The sequence below is a fragment of the Taeniopygia guttata genome, chromosome 4, assembly GCF_048771995.1.
Source record: "Taeniopygia guttata chromosome 4, bTaeGut7.mat, whole genome shotgun sequence".
Taxonomy (NCBI): domain Eukaryota; kingdom Metazoa; phylum Chordata; class Aves; order Passeriformes; family Estrildidae; genus Taeniopygia; species Taeniopygia guttata.
In genome coordinates, this window is record NC_133028.1 from 8,332,456 (window position 1) to 8,350,208 (window position 17,753).

The 17,753-nt window shown below is 42.2% G+C and overlaps 1 protein-coding gene across 1 annotated transcript; it reads left to right on the forward strand.

The window, feature by feature from the left end:
- Positions 1-371: 371 nt before the first annotated feature.
- LOC100190442 (uncharacterized) lies at positions 372-9,111 on the forward strand. The gene is given in 4 exon segments (NM_001197253.1): positions 372-468; positions 2,527-2,672; positions 4,392-4,480; positions 8,584-9,111. Coding segments are annotated over 3 exon segments (285 nt in total). The 5' UTR covers positions 372-468; positions 2,527-2,548; the 3' UTR covers positions 8,656-9,111.
- Positions 9,112-17,753: the final 8,642 nt, after the last annotated feature.

Genomic DNA, 17,753 nt, shown 5'->3' on the forward strand with positions numbered 1-17,753 from the left:
TGAGCAATTCCCGAGTGCAATCCCTGCTCTCTCCTCCTCTCCCATAAAGCAGATGTAGTTTGTCATGGTTATTTTCAAGCCCTAGGGAAGCAAATTGCTGGAATCAGGTGCCCCATCCAGCTGCTCAGACTTCAGGAAAACCACTCAGCAGACTTCAAGAGAGATAAATCAAATGGCCTGGCTTTAAAACCCTTACCCAGAGCAGGTGAGTCACTGCTGGATCTCGCATGTCAGCGCAGAACCATCCTTCCCCAGACCTGGGCTGCACAGCCGTGCCTCTTTAAATCTGCGCTGCGTGCTGCAGTGCTCTGCATTGTTGCCATGGCAGAAATCTCCCCATAGTAATAACCTCTTTCAGAGAAGGTTAAAAAGAGACAGTGCACATGCTCAGAAATGCTGCACTTGTTCTCGTAGCAGTTTGCAGCGGCCATTTCAAAGAAACCATCACAAAGACAAGAGAAAGATCAGGTACTGATATTTTTATCTTTGTTAAAGGGGGTGACTTTTCTCTTTCTTAGAAGTCCATGCACAGATCTCTCTCTGTTCCCAGCTGCACGGCAGAGAGGGACCACCCTTGGAGCCTGTCATGATTATTCCTTGCAAATTCCCATGCAATAACTAAGAGGCAGGAGTTAGGTGTGATTTAGGATGATTGCTGCCCTAGAGGAACAGTTGTTTTGCAGTGGGGCTCACGTACAAAGCTGAGCTGACTCTGGGGTGGGTGATGGGTAAGGCACCCAAAGAAAGTTTAACAGTGTGTCTGTTTTGTTTTGTTGAACCTTTATAGTCTCATAGTCAACTATGAGAATAGCCTCAGCTCCTAGTGACCAGAGGCTTCTTCATCAGGTGCTTCCAAAAGAGGCTGGTATTGTCCTAATTTAGTATTTTTGGAGACACTCTGCTGCATCCTATTGCAAAGACTGGTATTTTTGATTGTACTTGTTTTGATTGCAGATCACCATTAATTAAAACAGAAAATCAAGCCACTTGTAGTGATTTTAATCCCTTTATTTTAGGGATGATAGAGATAAAAAAAAAAAATCCCATCAGATCTGAATAGTGGGTGCAACAGGAAACCCAATACGACAGTATAGAAATTATATTATCCTATTTTTTTGTTGCTTGGGTTCAAGTATATCTGTGACTCTACTTATACATGGTTATCTCTTGCTTCTGAGCCATTCCCTACTCTTGTGTTTAGATTGAGGTGCACAGGAAGGGGATGGGTATAATGCTGCTCCTTCCCTGGCTGAATTGCTGGTTTGCACATGCTGCAAGGGTTCGTGCAGAATTTGCAGCTTCACTTTAGCTGTGTCTGAAAAGGTGGATTGCACATATTGAAGAACAGTTTTGTTCTGTTCTGTGTTTGTGGCAAAATGGGGAAAACCCTTCCCTTTCCTGCCTCCCTCTACTGCCTTTCTAAATGTGAAATACAATCTGTTCTGGGGAGCGCTGTACTCTTGCATTCAGTACATGCAGATCTAATGCTCTTATGCAACATCTTTTGCTCAATAAGCACCAACTTGAAAATCCAAAAGAGGCAGGATGCTGTCCTGCTTTACCACAGTTAGGTGAATGGATTTTTTATGTGGATTTTATTGTATTGTCCTAATTTAGCCTTACTTTAGTCTGTCTTTCTTCCATTTTGATATACAGGAATGAAAAGTAAACTTGGCTGAGCTAAGGACCTCCCTAGCAGTGTGTCAGAGTCCTTAAGGCTTGGATTGAAGTCTCTAACAAGTGCTTGCAATCTGTTGGGTCAAGAGAATACTTAATTTGAAACTTATAAAAAAACTTGCCTCTGTGTGAAGGGAAACTCTTGCTGGACCAAGCTGTACCCAGGTCTGGGCATGGTGTGGCCTGGGTGTGGTGTTCAAGAACAAATGGATGGCTGCAAATATTGGCCTGAAGCCCAGATTAGGAGGGGAAACAGAAGGCCAAAGAGTTTTGATGGATTTACCATTAGAAAGTCTACCTATGAATTTGTGGAGATTTAACAAAAGTCTTTTCCTTCAAATACTTTCATAAAGGAGTTTTTATAATTAGCATGCTGTGTAATGCTAGTGGTTACCTTTGGTTATTATACTTGTGAGAAGATGATGCAGGAAAGCAAGCCAGAGGCCAAAGACCTTGTTTCCAGGTTCTGTTTCAGCCAGCTCTGTAATCCCTGAAGTTTTGATCTCAAAGTATAACAATGAACCAGCTCTCCAGATTCATGTCTGTAACTGTATAGTTAGAAAAAATTTATAGACCAGGCAAAGCTGCTGGCACCCTTATCCTCAAATGAAACCAAGAACACTATAGGGACTTCTTATCTAGTGTAGGGATGTTCTCTCACAGTTGAGTTATATGTACACTCTGGAAAGGTACAGAGAACTTTTCTCCATGCTCTAGACCTTCTGGTATTTTGTTGTCTTTCAGTGGAAGACTGACAGCGCTTTAGTCATCAGGGACATTAAATTCTTTGTAACAAACCCCTTGTGTATCTGTAGTGTTCCTTCACTAACGTGTTTGTCTCTTGACAAGGAGAGAAGCACCCCTTCCCAAGATGCTGGCACCCTGCCTTCTGAGGAGAGCCATCCTTACAGTTCCTTTTGTTTTTGTGGTTGCACTACTGGTCACGGAGCCTGTCAGAGCTGACCAAGAAGCAGGAACAGCCATACCAGCTGAAAGTATGTACCACCCTGCAGTCCTCTCCTACAGCCCCTACTGCAGTTCTCATGTTGCAGCACTCTGAAATTTGCCCAAATAGTTCAAACTATTTTGGATATGTCTTGCCTACATTGTTTTAAAACCACAACCTGATAATCTACCAGTGCTGTTTTGCTCATGCAACCAAAGCTCTTCACCCTCTGCTTGTTGCTGAAATCTGCCACTGTTCTGCACCTTTTCTTCTGTCCATTGTGTTAGCCCTTTCCGTGCCAGCAATCACCATGTTTGCTTTTTAGAGACATTACTGAGGCTTGTTCTTTTTCAACTGACATTCTCTGTTCATTATATTTTGTTCTTGAGAATGTTTGCTGTTTTAAAGTAATGAATTTTTATTAGAAAAAATTCACAATGAAGATGCCAAGAAAGTGTTTTGTCAACACCTAGTCTTGGGGTATTCAACCATCTAATTCTCCTTTGCTGGTCTGTGTTGAGTTTATTTTACTTTATAAGCATAATGACAGGTCCTTGCATCAAGTTGTTGATGTGAAAAATTACTGTCCTTTCTTTTGTCCAGTGCAAATACAGTAGCACTGAAGTTGGGTGATGGTACAACAGTGATGGAGCAGGTCTTTAATACTGTTTAGTGTGGGGGTTTTATCTCTTTTCCTTTTTTTTCCTTTTTTTAATTTTTTTTCTTAGCCAGTTATTGAATTTGGCAGGCTCCCTTTCTCCAGCAGGCAGAATTCCTGGTTGCTGGTTAGCACTCAGATCACTCGCTCAGTGAGCTGGAAGGTCATTGTCCAGCGTGTCAGAGGCATGTACAGTCCAACATCAAGTGTTGGCAAAATGGGCTTACAGACAGGACACAGGCACAGCAGCATTTTCCAACATTAGCCCAGATTCCCTCCTTTCATTCACACCAGACCCCAAAGTGCAAACTAAACCTGGGCTCAGAATTTCTCTCTTGCGCAGGATCTCTGGTGAGGCTGTCAGCCATGCACAGGCACGGAGAGGCAAACGAGGGCAGATGAGCCTGATGAGTTGAAGGTGTTTGGTGCTGTCTGCTGGGGCACAGGTCTGTGTTCCGTGGTGATCAAGGCAAAGCAAGCCTTGTGCCCTTCAGTCTCAGTGTCTGGATCTGGGAACACTCCAATAAATCCAGGTTGCAGCAGCTCTGCTTACCAGCAATGCCTGCTGATAGCTTGGGCAAAGCTGTATCATATCCAAAGCTAGAGGCTGAAGTGGTCTGTCTTTATGATATTGTCAGTTTTATTCCATTAGTTTTCTTTTTAGAGCTCACTTTGTTATATCAGGAGACAAGATTTCTCTAGGGAACAGGTTCATGTTTTCAGACATAATTTCTGAAAAATCTGATGATAAAGTCGAAAATTTAAAGTTGAAAATTTGATGATAAAGTTGGAAAACCCAGGATTAGTGGAGCAAAATGAAAGGTTCAAGTTAAGGGTTTAATGTTTCTATACAATGAGCTGTGGAAGGAAGAGAGGAACAGCAATATGGCAGGAAGAAAAATATTAATGTAAATTTGAAGTAATTATTTTACAATTGAGAGACTGGGTGGACCATCACAGTGAACCAGTTAAAATTACCTGTGTTGTTCAGGAGTACCAACATCAGTACTTACCCTGTGGACTCTTTCTGATACTCAAAATCACTGTTTAATCCTTCTAGTTAATTCTTCATGCCATATAGTCATGATTCTCTACTGAATGCTCTCCTAGGCCGCCCCTGTGTTGATTGCCATGCCTTTGAGTTCATGCAGAGAGCTCTGCAGGATTTAAAGAAGACAGCATATAATCTAGACACAAGGGTAAGGAAACAGTAAATGTCTTTTTTTTTTTTTCTTCAATGTAAAAGAAAATTCTGTGGGTAAAAGTAGATAAGGTGGATGGATTTTGCACACTTGGTGAACTGTGCTGTCCTGTGTTCTAAGGTGAGGCTGGTTAATTACATTTCACCTCTCTATGAAATAATCGTGGAATTCTTCTGCTTTGGGGTATCAGGGACAATAGGAAGTATAGGAAAGTGTGAACTGACTACCCTACTCTTGCCAAATTAGAGCCATTAGTACTGCTTTTATCACTCCAAATGCTGAGCACACGCCTTTGTTTTTATGTCAGGGAGAGTAAGGTGAGAGTATAATTTATATTTATTACCCAAAAGGAACGCCTACTAAAATAAAATATTCCCCTGCACATGCTTTTATCTCTGGGGAGAAGCTAAGGGAGGAAACCTCATCCACAGAGAGTTTTTACATTTCTCTGATTTCATAATGATGAAAAATGCCACAAAGTAGAAGAGCCTAGGGGATGAAACTTGTTTGGTTGCAGTCAGTGTGCAGAATCTGCCAGGGGTGGTACCTGCCCTCTGTGGGGGATGTTGAATCTGTCTCTTGCTGCTGCAGCTGCAATCTGTGCTTACCTGTGTCCCAGCTGCTGTCAGATGGAGGTGTCCCAGGAGGGTGGCTTTGTCCCCACCTCCTGTGTGCCCTTTAGCTGAAGTGCTACAGATGCACTCCTGCACAGATTGCTCAACAGAAGGCACTGAAGCTTTTCTGCTTGTCTGATTTATGGTGAAGGTTGTTCACAGGTCAAAGGCTGTGAACTGTTGTCTTTGAGGAATGGCTTGAGGTTACTTCAAGCAGGGTCCTTGATGTTTAGTGAAAACACAAATGCATGAATGAAGAGGCTTTGAATTGTGACCTACTACAAAAAAATAAACAAACATTCCAGCAGAACCAGATTGGTATGTAGCACATTTACAGCCAAACAAAATCTGTTCAATAATTACAGGTCAAATATATTTTGGGCTTCATGAAGAAATCTTGCTAATGAATCCACTGAGCACTTTATGCAGCCCAAACAAGATGTTCAGATTGTGCTGTAAAGTGGTTCTAGCACTTCTACAAACCTTTGAACTTCTCATCAGAACTTCTACATCTTGATGCAAAATCTCCTGAGGTTTTCTCTGGGTGTCTGGCAATGGCAGTGACCTTTATGAAACCTTCAGCTTGCAGACCAAGAGAAAAACTTTATAAAACACAGATGTCCAAAGCAGAAGTAGCAATAAGAACCCCAAAGATGGCAACTGTGTTTTAATACTTTTCAAAAACTAAAAATAAAAGACAGCCAAAGAGATAAAATGAGGCTAGAAAAAAAGTCAGCTGAGATTAATATCCTATTATTGGCTTTCACACTTGTAGATTTGACAGCAAGCCTGAAAATGTGATATATTCCCATGAAAACAAACCTATCACTTTAAAATCTAAATAATTAAATTCATATTGAAGTCCTTCATTTCCCCATGACTGGAACAGACCTAGTCCAGCCATTAAGCTAGGAATTCTGCCTACGTCCTCAAAAGACATGGAAATATTTAACAGTTGAGGATTCTTGGAACTGTCTTCTAGGGTATTTTAATTCTTACTTTTATTATTCAGCTGTGGCACAATTTAATGCAAACTGATGGTTTTAGGACCACTGCTTTCAGCCACATATATTTCACATTTGACTATTTTAATCTGTTTTGCTGCTTTGTGGGGTAAATATTCCTGTCCCTGAAAATACAATTCCCTTTGTTAATATTCCCACCGGAGATATTAATTTCCTTGAAAAACTCTCCTTTGTTTGCAGACAAGATTGTTAGATGATGACTAAGCAGCTCCTAACTGTGTTGGAGGGGGAGGGATTCCCAAAAGCTTAGAGAGGAAATTCTCATTTAATTCCTCCTGCACATCTTACCCTGCAGTTCTGTACAGGGGAAGCCTGTATATAATTTTATTGCACAAGAATATTGCTCAAGAGCTTTCACACTTCATTTGGCCCTGGGTTGATCTACATGGTGTCTCACAGCAAACTGACTCTGGCATAGGTCACAGACCCTTTAATGAAGGCCATAGTCTGGATCTCCTTCCCTTTCCAAACTGGCTGTGTTTGTAACCTGCCCTGGTGTGATGGTCCCTCACTAATTGTCAGGCTGGCTGCATCAGAAGGGTCACAGACCTCTTCTGACAGGCTGATTTCTACATTCAGATCTGTTTACCCCTCTCTGTCCTGTTTTTTGTTGCTGCTGGTCCCTCAGAGCAGACTGGAATAGTTACTTTGGCGGTGAGAATTAACTCTGGGTAGTATTTTCTGGGAATATCTGTGGTTCACCACTCAGCCAAAGTGTCATATGTGATCATGAACTGGGGAGAGGAGCTTTGTGCTGCTGGGAGGGAGCTGCTCCCACCACAACCACTGCTCTTTATTGCTTTACAAACTGCCTGTGGTTGTTTAGAATGTTTAAAGCACAGTAAGCTAGATGTGTCCCTGAAAATAAAAAGAAAGGCTTGAAAATGTTATTTAAGATATATAAGATGGTAAGCAGCCTTGGGGCTCAGCTCAAAAATGTTGGCATGCTGTCAACCTCCCTTATTCAAACCATGGCAAATGATGTCAGTGAGGTGGTGAGAAGGTGGTGATTAAATGTCTTTTCAATGATAAGCAAAGTCTGATCAGATCTTTTCAGCTTTGCAGGGCAGCTGAAACAATCAGAAGTGATACCTGATTTAATATAAAACCGCATGGTTGTCATTTTTTTCCTGAGATTTATCATCTGGAAAAAAAAAAAAAAAAAAAAAAGCCTGAGCAGCAGATGGCTTTTCCTGCACTAAGAAGGCAAATGCAGAGCAGGATGCTTCAACCCAGCTCTGCTCTAAGTGCCTTTAGCTGATGTGGGCCAATGGATAACACAGCTTTTAAAACACAGCCTTTAATCACATGGCAACTCCATCTCACACAGAAATTGCAAGTCAGGCAGATTAAGGATGGTTTGATTGGCATTTAGAGCTGGTAGTCTTCATAATGCCTTTTTTTTCATGTGTAGCTGGTTCCACCAGTGGGGGTTAATTTGGTGACTTCCCACAGCTACTGGGGAAGTCCCAATATTGTCCCATGACAATAAAGGAGGAATTCTCTTGGATCAGCCGGATTTTCAGGTACAGCTTCAGGTCACGATAGACCAGCTGAGGTGAAGATATGATGTTGATGTCAAACATATCTGCTGCATCATGCTGCTACTGAAGCAGCAAGTGCTCCAGAGAGCCAGGAAAACCCAAGTGTGTGTATATGTGCTAGACAGGAAGGATTCCCAAATTTCCTTATGTACCCTGCTGTCCCCTCCCTGGTCCCCAACCCTTTCTCACTAGGGAAGGCTGAGAGCGCGCAGCCTTTCAGATCATGCCCAGCTCCAGCTCTCAGAAGTTCCCAATCCACCCTCGTTGCTTCAGAACCAGGGATCTGTGGGCAACTGAGATCTTCTGATATTGATGAACCTCTGTTGAACCCAGAGACTTCTGCTTTCACCCGTTTGGGACCCCTTTCCTTAAAGAAGCCAGGAATCTCATCTCATGTTTGAATTGTGATGGTTCCATGCCAGCTCAGCACCTCTCATCTCTTTTAGGCTCCAAAGCATATTATCAGTAACTACTGAAGTTTTGTATTATCAGGAGAAAGTTAAACAGGAGAAGTTAATTTCTTCCATGAGAGTCATAGTCTAATTTTAAATTTGGAGTCTGTTTTTAAGTAAAATAAAACTTCTGACATGATTTGGGAGGGGTGGGGAGGGGGCTTAAGCCTCTAATGAATTTCTGAACTTACGCTCTAGTTTGTGCTGTTGAAATAAGATTATAAGAAAGAAAAATAACTCTCCATGTCACAGGAAGTAATGCTAGTTGGTATGCCAATTAATACCACAAAAGCAAAATAATTTTGTAGAGCAGTAAACAATAAGTCTGATTTTTACCCCAAAATCTACATCATACCACTAGTTCCAAATTGTAGAATAAAAATAAAATGGAATTTTCTTTGGGAGCTAATTAGTTTTACAATGCTGACATTTGTTTTTTGATGATGTTGTTCCTCCCTCTTATAGACCGAAACTCTGCTTCTTCAGGTGGAAAAGAGAAATCTGTGCGACTGCGTAGCTGCCAATCTGCTGAACTGAATCCTGGAGACCCCAGGGGAGGCTCACCTGTCCAGCAGTTTTTAAAATGCAGCTGTATAAAATACAGCTTTATGGAGTTCATGTGGCAAGCATGTATGCCCCAATGTACTGAAACTGGGGCCTGTGTCTGATGTATGTCTGTTCTGTATATTTTTTTTTAAAAGTACCCTCTTTTCACATCTGCTGGATTGCCAGTAAGGGCTCAATTCAGCAAATCTGTTACTTGATATTAGGGTGGGGGTGGGGGGAAATGTACCTGCTTTGATTTTTAAATTGGAATATGCCAAGTGTAACCCCCCAAGACAATTTTGGAGGACACTGCCCTAGACACACGTGCAGCTGTTTTTTGTCTTTAATATGAACATATGTCTGTGGCAACTTACCCAGTTACACTGAGACATGACACTGTAGTCTCTGTAGGCTTTGCCTGTGTATTAAAGATGATTAAGTCCTTTCTGTTTGTTGTCTGTGCTGTTCCACCTTCAGGCACGTTGTAGTTCTGTCAGCTGTAATGGGGTGTGTGTCATGAGGAGCTACACATCTGCTGCTCTTGGACCAAAACAGTTTAAATCTCAGTGCTGGGCCCTCTGTTGTCCTGCAGAAGAGTATTATTTTTTTTAATTAAAATGATTGGTTCTTCCCCTTCTTCCCTGATCACCCCATTCTTAACCTAGTGAATTTCTGAGTAGCTTTATTTTAGCAGTCAAATGGACAGAGTGAAAAGGAGAATCAGGGTATGACTAGGCAGCCTGGCCAGTTCCAGCTGTGTCGAATGCTGCCACCTGCAACTGCTCAGCATCACACTGAAGGACAGCTCTGTGCAGTGCCAGGAAGTTTCTTTGTGAGACTGTGCCTTATTTTGCTTCAAGTGAAACACAGAGATTAGGTCACACATATTCAGTCCATCCTATGATGGACCCAGTTCCAAAAGTTTTGGTTTTCCCTTGTAGCTGCCTTTGGAAACTGCTCCTTCTATTTCAGCCATGAAGAAAGACTTTTGTACCTGAAAGCTGAGATTGTTTCATCCTCACCTCTCCCCCTTTATTGTAAGATACTGTGTCCACTCACAAGTCTGAAATAGGCTGAGCACTGTGAGGAGCTGCTTGGAGTTTGTTTGATGTGATTTAGAGCTGTCTCAAATGTTTCCAGCATTGAGACTTGGCTTGGGAATGGGTGGGACATCTGAAGGTAAAAATCTCTTCAGCTGAATTTGGAAGAAAGTTCATGCCTGTGCCTGTGCTTCTGTAAATAAATTGGTGTGACTTTGCTGGAAACGGATGAGAGAGGAAACACAAGTACTGCTCTGCATCTGTGGGTATGGTAACAGCAGCTGGGGGAGCAGGGGAACACCACAGGGACCTGAGTGCCTTCCCAGACCTGTCCAGAGCTGGGAAAACCAATCCCTGTACACTGAGAAGTGCAGCATGCCCTTCTGTGTGTGACCAGGACACAGGCCAGCACAGAAGCCAAGTCTGAATGGGAGAGTGGATGCTGATGTTATTGTCCCAAATTCCCTCAGGGAGCAGCTGTGCTGTGTTTGTCACTATGTTCACACAGCATGGGAGCACTGGCACTGCTCATTTCGGGCTGCTTGGCAAAGTCAGTCAGTGCAAGCCTCACCTGCAGCTCCCCTCCCAGAGAGTGGGAAGGGGCAGCAGTCCTTATCCATGGCACAGCACTCTCAGCATTTCTGGGAGCAAAGCCTCCTTTGGAGGGCTTCAGCCCGTCCTGGCTGCAGCACAATGGCTTCTCAGAGCTCCTTGGCTTTTGCTGCACTTGGCTTGTCCCATCTTGTTCTGGCTTGGCTTTGTTCCCCTGCTTTGCTCTGAACCTGTCCTCTCTTCTCCCTTTCAACCTCAGTTCTCTCTTCCATTCTGGCACTGCCCTCCCCCTAATCCCAGGGAGTTCTCAGGGCACTCCAGGGCTGCAGTCTCTGCAGGTGTGGCTGGTGAGGCTGATACTCCTCAGGTCAGCAGCCCCTTTAGTCCAGCTGGCAGCACTGCCAGAGCAACGAGTGACACACCAATTTACCATGGAGTGAGTGACTATGGTGTGAGCAACATCAGCATCTCATTCTCAGGGAAGAGGGACTCGCCTGTGCAGGGAAGACATTGTGTGGAAAGACCCCTTTTTACCTAAAAATTAACATTCCTGTTGCAGATCTTGGAGAAAGTCCCAGAACAGATCAGTTTCAGATGAATTATTCTGTGGACTGTCACCCAGCTTGGCATAATCTCACTGGCTTGTTACAGGTGTGGACAAGAACCCAGCCATGTTTGCCAGATGGAAACACCTATCGATTTTAATTAATGTTTCCCTTGGTGATTGCTCGGACATTGGCTTGAACAAAAGAAAACCTGACCATTTTGAATTCCTTCAGTCGTTTTGCTGCACCTCTACTTCATTATTCACTTTGTTGGAACTGGGGAAGTGAAACACAGGACAGAATTGGGCTGTTTACCCAGCCAGGATGGGGATACATGGGGAAAGGGGAATAACTCTCATTTTCTTCCACAGAATCTGAAAAATTTAAGGTTCCTTTCAATCTGAAGAAGCTCCAATACAAGCAGGATTTTCCTAGTAGAGATTTTTGCATGCTCTTTTGAAGTTCACCTTACCTATTCTCTTTTAGTTCAATTACTGTTCTGTATTAATTCTTGTTCAAAACCACCCAAATGACAGGAGAGCAGCAAATATGCCACCAGTACTGAGAAAGCATTGGCAGGGAGGTGTGGGAATTGCACCCAGCAACTAGAATATCTGTTCTGGGCAAGTGAAAATGGAAACTTTTGGAGAATATGAGTATGTAAAATCAGGTTTAATATGACAGAGTGGCAAGACTCAAGACCATTTTTATAGAACCATATAAAGTGCTGACAAAGGAGCTAGGATAAGCAGAAGCAGTGTACAGACTGGGAACCTTCAGTCTAGTCAAGAGATGGCTGGAGAGGGTGACAGAAGTTTATAAACCATAAGTGACCAGAGAATGGCTGTTTGCTGTCCCTTTGCAAATAAGCAGTGGGATGCATTGAACAAAACCTGCTGGAGGCAGGGTCAGAGCAAACATGAGGATGATGCTCTAGACCTACTGTGAGTTCCAGGTGATGGAAATGTGCTGCTGTGCCTCCCACAAGATGTGAATATTTTTCTCCTCAAAATTCAAAAGGTTCCTGTTAAATCCAAACTGTTACACACAAATATAATGTGGTCATCAGAATACTCGTGAATCCTTCTCGCTGTAAACCCTGTCCTGTTTTATTCCCTGTTCTACATTACGTGGTGCCTCTTGCTTTGTGACTGCACTGAAAGATGTCTGGGGCAGAGAAATTATGTCAATTCCACTTGCAGGTGGCCATCACACTTTCAGGTATTGTCAACTTATTAAATAAAAATCACAATGTAAAATATTTTGGCCTGTTCCTCCAGTTTCAAGCACAGAATTCATTTATATGTGTTTGCAGTTTAATCTCTATGTAGATATTCCTTAACCTTCCAACTCCATCTTGCTGCTCCAGCTGTGGCTTCGTAGAGTTGGGAAGTGGCAGAGATGACATTTTCAAGACCTCTAAACACCTGAAGTTTAAAAAGTGATTTAAAGCATAAGAACAAGAGTTCCAGACATGGATGCCATGAGCAAAGAAATGCAAATATCTGCAGATATTCTATTCTTATATTGATCTGCCTACAGTTTTCCTTCCAGTCAGGGCAGTCATCATTTGATTCCTGCTCTGAACCATGAACTTTCTGAAAACCTGCTAAGACATCAGCTTGTCTTCATTAGCCTTGAGCACCTTTTGCTGTTTAAATCAAAGTGACACTGCACTTTTCTGAAAAATTTAAGTGACAAAACTATAGATTGTTCTCTTTGTCAAGAGAGTTTGAAAATGGGGCAGGACTGGCATTATTCTTTACATTTTCACTTTTCTTTGAGAGTCCAAATCAGCTGGAAAGACTGGTGATGCAAGTTAGACCATTCCAGAATAAGAAGGATGCAGATTTCAAGGAGGAACAATATTCAATTTCTTGTTTAGATGTGGAGGGATCTGAATATTCTCTGTGTGTGCATTAATAGCTGCACGTAATGCTCATGCTCAGGCAAACAGAATGGTAGCCTCAGTCCCAAGCTACATTGAATTGTTAGATGGTTTCTAAGAATTGATGCTTTTCTTTTAAAACTTTATTTTTACCCAATTCTTTTATTTTATTTCTAAAGTCTATAAAGTATTTGGCTATGCAAAAGCAACTAAGGCAGAAAATGTGGACAACACAGAGAGACAAATTAAGGAATCCCATCACAGGGATTTTTGTGCAGTTAGGGACCCATGTGAATTGTTAAAGAGAAAAACACAGCAACTATCTAGATTTAAGTGCTAAAAGTGCTTTTAACATGACATTTTGATCTATATAAGGATATTAATCTATGAGAGTTTTCTACAAAATAGAAAGTGTAGGAACGTTTCTTTATAAGAGAGTTTCATCTTGTCCAAATTAATGGACAGATCTGCTAGCAGAAAGTAGCCTTTAATACTAATCTGCACTAACTTTTGTTAAGTTGATTTAGGCAACTATGGCTAGCAAAATCTGTTATTTTGTGTGGCTCCTGCACTGAACCAGATGAAACTTAACATCTTCCTTAGCATCAATTCCAGCAGGTTTTAAAGTCCACAGGTTTAGTGAGGTTGTATCTATTAATTTTTGACTGCAACCTATAAAGATGAGCGTGCAGTTTCACCTGGAAATTTGAGTTTAATATGGGGTCTGTGGAGAGACACAAACTTCAGGACAAAGCTCAGAGTTACCAATGTTTGTGACTGCCTGAAGTCCAGGCTTTCATGGAGGCCACCTGCAGTTCTAAAACTGTCTCCTAAAGTTCTGGGCATTGTGGGCTATTTTTTTTCCTTGGTTAAAGAGCAGAACTTCATCCATGCACTAAATTTGTTACACAAGGCTTCTTGCCTAAGCAGCTCTTGCATTCATCCTGGACTATATATGCACTGTAACACAGCATGCAGCCTGTGAACCGTGTCGGGTTTCAGCCAACAGCACTAAATATAACTAATACACAATTCCACAATTTGGGCTTGCACCAAAGCAGGACCTGAACAATGTTTAAATGCCTTTTGACAGCCGGTATGCTGCACATTTGTTTTATGTACAATTTTACACATGGAAGGTTGTACCACATCCTAGGAAGTCAATAGCTTTCCTAAACTATAATGAACCCTCCCCACCTGCCCTTTCTGTAAGCACAGACAGGCTGTGCAGAGAGCTGCCAGTCTTTAGGCACTCCAGTTTTGGTAGCTATGGAATAACCTGCCCAAATCCCAGCGCTTAAAATATCAACCAGCAGCTTCTTCCCAAACACATAAATTCAATGAAGGATTTTTACACACAACTCAAGCAAGTAAATAATGGCATGCCTATGTCTTCTTAGACATGGATAAGATTGGCAATAGTAAGGCAAATACTTCAGCTTCATCCCTGGTGGCATTCAGAGCACACAGCCCTTGCCTATGCTGTAAATTGATCCCATGTCCAGCACACTGATGCCTGCTGGATTTCCAGCAGTCCAGTGGAAATCTCACAAATAAGCTAGGAAATTTGGTATTTGGCCAGTGGTTCTTACTTTTTCTTGGAACCAAAAGTTGGTACTGACCTTAATTTCACAACAGCATGACACAACCCCTTGTGCATAGCTGAAACTGTTCTAACCTTTTGAAAGTGTTTAAAGATGCTTGTCACGCTTGGCTCTAATTGATTTTTGGAGAGCTGATCAAGCCTGGCTGCTTTCCCACATCTTACACTGTGGTGAAAGAGGCCTCTTGGAGTGGACTTATTCCCACACTGGAGGATCTTAGTGCTAAATTTCCATCACACTCCCTGTTTGCAGCCACATCCCCGTTTGGCAGTGTCACATGGACTTTGTTGGGACAACTTCAGTGTCTCATTGCAGTCTGACCAAGCTTCAGCTTGTGGTCAGACTTTTGAAGGGTTTTCCAGGAAGCTCTAAGATAGGGAACTTGCCAAGCAATGATACCAAGAACAAATTGATCGTTTCACGAGGGAGATTTTTCCCCTTGCCAAACCCCTGACTTGGTGTTTAAGGAAAATCCTGAGCCATCAAGCAAAGGTGAATCATTATCTCATAGCATGATGGAAAAGTTAAGTATAAGGTAATTTTATTTTCAGTCCTTCTCAGGCCTGAGAAGGCTGTCAGAAAAAAAAGACAATATAATTTATTCTGTTTATGAGCTAAAATGTCAAATAGTGCACCAGCCTCTCACCTCTCAATTTATTGGCAAGGTTGTGATTTACTTGTTTAAAGGCAGATTAAGAAACTGTGGGCCCTGCCAGCTGCCCTGCAGCCAAATGTCTCTGAATTGCCTTATCAGTGACCCATCCCAGAATGGGAATGTTCTGACTTCATACTTGTTTAAATGAGAAAAAACATTTCCTTTGCTCTGATAACTGAGGAAGGAGAAATAATTAGTCTGAATTTCAGATGCTGCACAAGGGCAATGAATTTCTCTCAGGGGTATCTGTGTTTGTGCTGGAATTACAACACAGAGAGCTGGAGTGACTGCCTGGGGAACAAAATTATTCTTAATCACAGAATTAGGAGAGAAGGGAAAGGGAAAGGTATCAGTAAAAAATTTCTCAGTTCTTCCCTTGTCTTTATGCAGGGCCACTATCCCAATGCTATTCCCAAGTGATGTCTAATTTATACCTGCAGGCTTAAATATTCCCCTGTCTTCTGCAGGAAATCCATCCCAGTGCCATCCTCAATATTATGAGGTTTTCCAGGGGCTTTAGTTGTGCTTCCTGGATGACATTTAAATGTGGTTATTTCTGCTGCTGTTGGTGTCTCTGATGGTTCCTGGTACTGCAGTGGCCAAACCAGACCCAGCACTGCAGCTCAGGCCTTGTGCTGAAGTCAGCCTAAGCTCTTGCTCTTGTTTTTTGTATGTCCCAGTATAATTGTATTTTTGTATATATTGTATTACACATCATACAATCCTGATGAAGTGTAGCACCTTGTTCTCATTTTTAAAAAAGTTCATTTGATTTTTAGACCCTTTTTACTAGCTTGTCTGCCTGGTTTAGAATTCTAGTCCTCTTCCCCAGCCTTGCTTATAACCTCCAGGCTGATGTTACATCTGTAATAACCACTTTGCTTATTAATTATCCAGTTGTTTAATGAAATGCTGAGTAACCCCTGAACTGAGCCCTTGCAGTCCTGATGTGATACATCTTCCCATGGGGACAGTGACCCACTGCTAACTCCCAGCAGTGATCCAGCCAATTTTGCTGGCCTCAGAGGTTTTCTTTCGTTTGCTTCTGACAATGCTGTGTGAAACAGCCCTGAAATTGTTTAAATTTGGCTTTCCTTATCTGCAAGGCCTGTTACCCATCACAAAAGGATACCAAACTAGTTTGACTTGATTCTTGACAAATAGCTCTTATTTGCAATTCCAGTTCTTGTTTTTCAAACACTTACAAAATGTTGGTGGGATTATTGCTTCAGAAACATTCTTAAGGGTGGATAGTAAATTGGCTTGTGTGTAGTTTTCCAGTTCTCTTCCTCATTTTAAACAAAGCCACTGCACTTATCCTTTTCCAAGTCTGGTATAAGTCACATCTTCCCTGAGCTCTCAGCAGTAATTGCCAATGGTGGTTGTTGTAGGTTCTTCTTTCAATCTCCTGTGGTAGGTCTAGTGATAGCCCTGAGTAAAGAGAGCTCCAGGCAGATCAAAACACAGAAAAGTGACTATCACAAACCAACAAGCATCAGTAAACAAAGTAAATTTCTGCTAAATGTTTTTCCCTAAAACATTTTCACTGGTATTAGTTCTGTGATGCTAGCTAGCTTGCCTTATGTCCGTTGGTAGATAGAAGGGATGCTTAGCTCTGTACCACTTTTCAAGGCATTAACTCGATTAACTTTCCTCTTCTGCTGAACAGAGAAGAAACTCTTCCTTTGGGTTTTGTCTTCCTTATTTTACTCTCCTTGTACCCCTTTAGGTGGTGGATACAGAATGCCCTACTGCAGATATCACAGTAGTTATAATTTTAGAAAAGACTACATTGATAGCTTGAAAAAAATATTAGAACAAACATTGCTTTCTACCTCATCAAAGGTTATTGCACCTGTAGGTAATTCCTTTCTGTCCCTTTCTTGAAACTCATGTATGAAAAGTAGGTTATAGCTATGGGACCATAATTAGGGTACTGGCAAGAAACTCATATACCAGGGTGAATGCAAGTGTGAGGGTTTGGATTTTGTGCCAGAATTTCCATTTGATGTTATTTGAAACTGAAGATCGTGGCTAGACAGTGTGACCAGCTCTAGATGAGTGCACAGTCAAGCTCTATAATGTTTGTTTATGCCCTGGCTCTTGTGGAGCTGCTCCTTTAACAGGCCTGGGAGGCCTGGGATGAGACAAACAATGTAAAACTGGTCCATCTCACACAGCTTCACTCCAGGCATCCAGCAGCAGAGCTTGGATTAGGAGTCAGCTTCTCATAAAGCCAGTGGAGACATTTTGGTGCATATGTGTGCCTGGACTGACCTGATGAAGATCCCAGTGGCTGAGACCTTTTTCTGGACCTTCCACACAAAGGAATTTGAGTTTCAGTTGCACTGTGGGTTAAAAATTTGCCAGTGTGTCATTCTTGTGGGAATTACTTCCATAATTCTGGGCTGCCCCCTTGCAAGAGAGCATGTCCACTTTGCCAGAAAGTCCTTAGAGAGGGTTTTTAAACTAACCTGATCCAAAAAGACAAGCATTGAAGGCAGGGCTGTAAGAGGTGATTCTGAAGAAGTCACAGGAACAAGTGAAATAGAAGCAGAGGGCAGTGCTGGTGAGAGTCTCTAGGGCTGAAGAAAGTCAAGGATAAACTATATCTGTGTCTGAGAGACTGATCCTTCCACAGCTTGGCAGGGTGGCCATTCTGTAAAAGCCAGGAAGGCTGGAGCCTCTCCTTGGTGAGAGGAGATGGAGAGTCCTTCTGTGAGAGCAACAAAACCATGAATTGAACAGTTACATTGCAAAATGAGCCTTTAATCGGGCTCTGGGGCAAGCTGGTAGGTGTTAGAG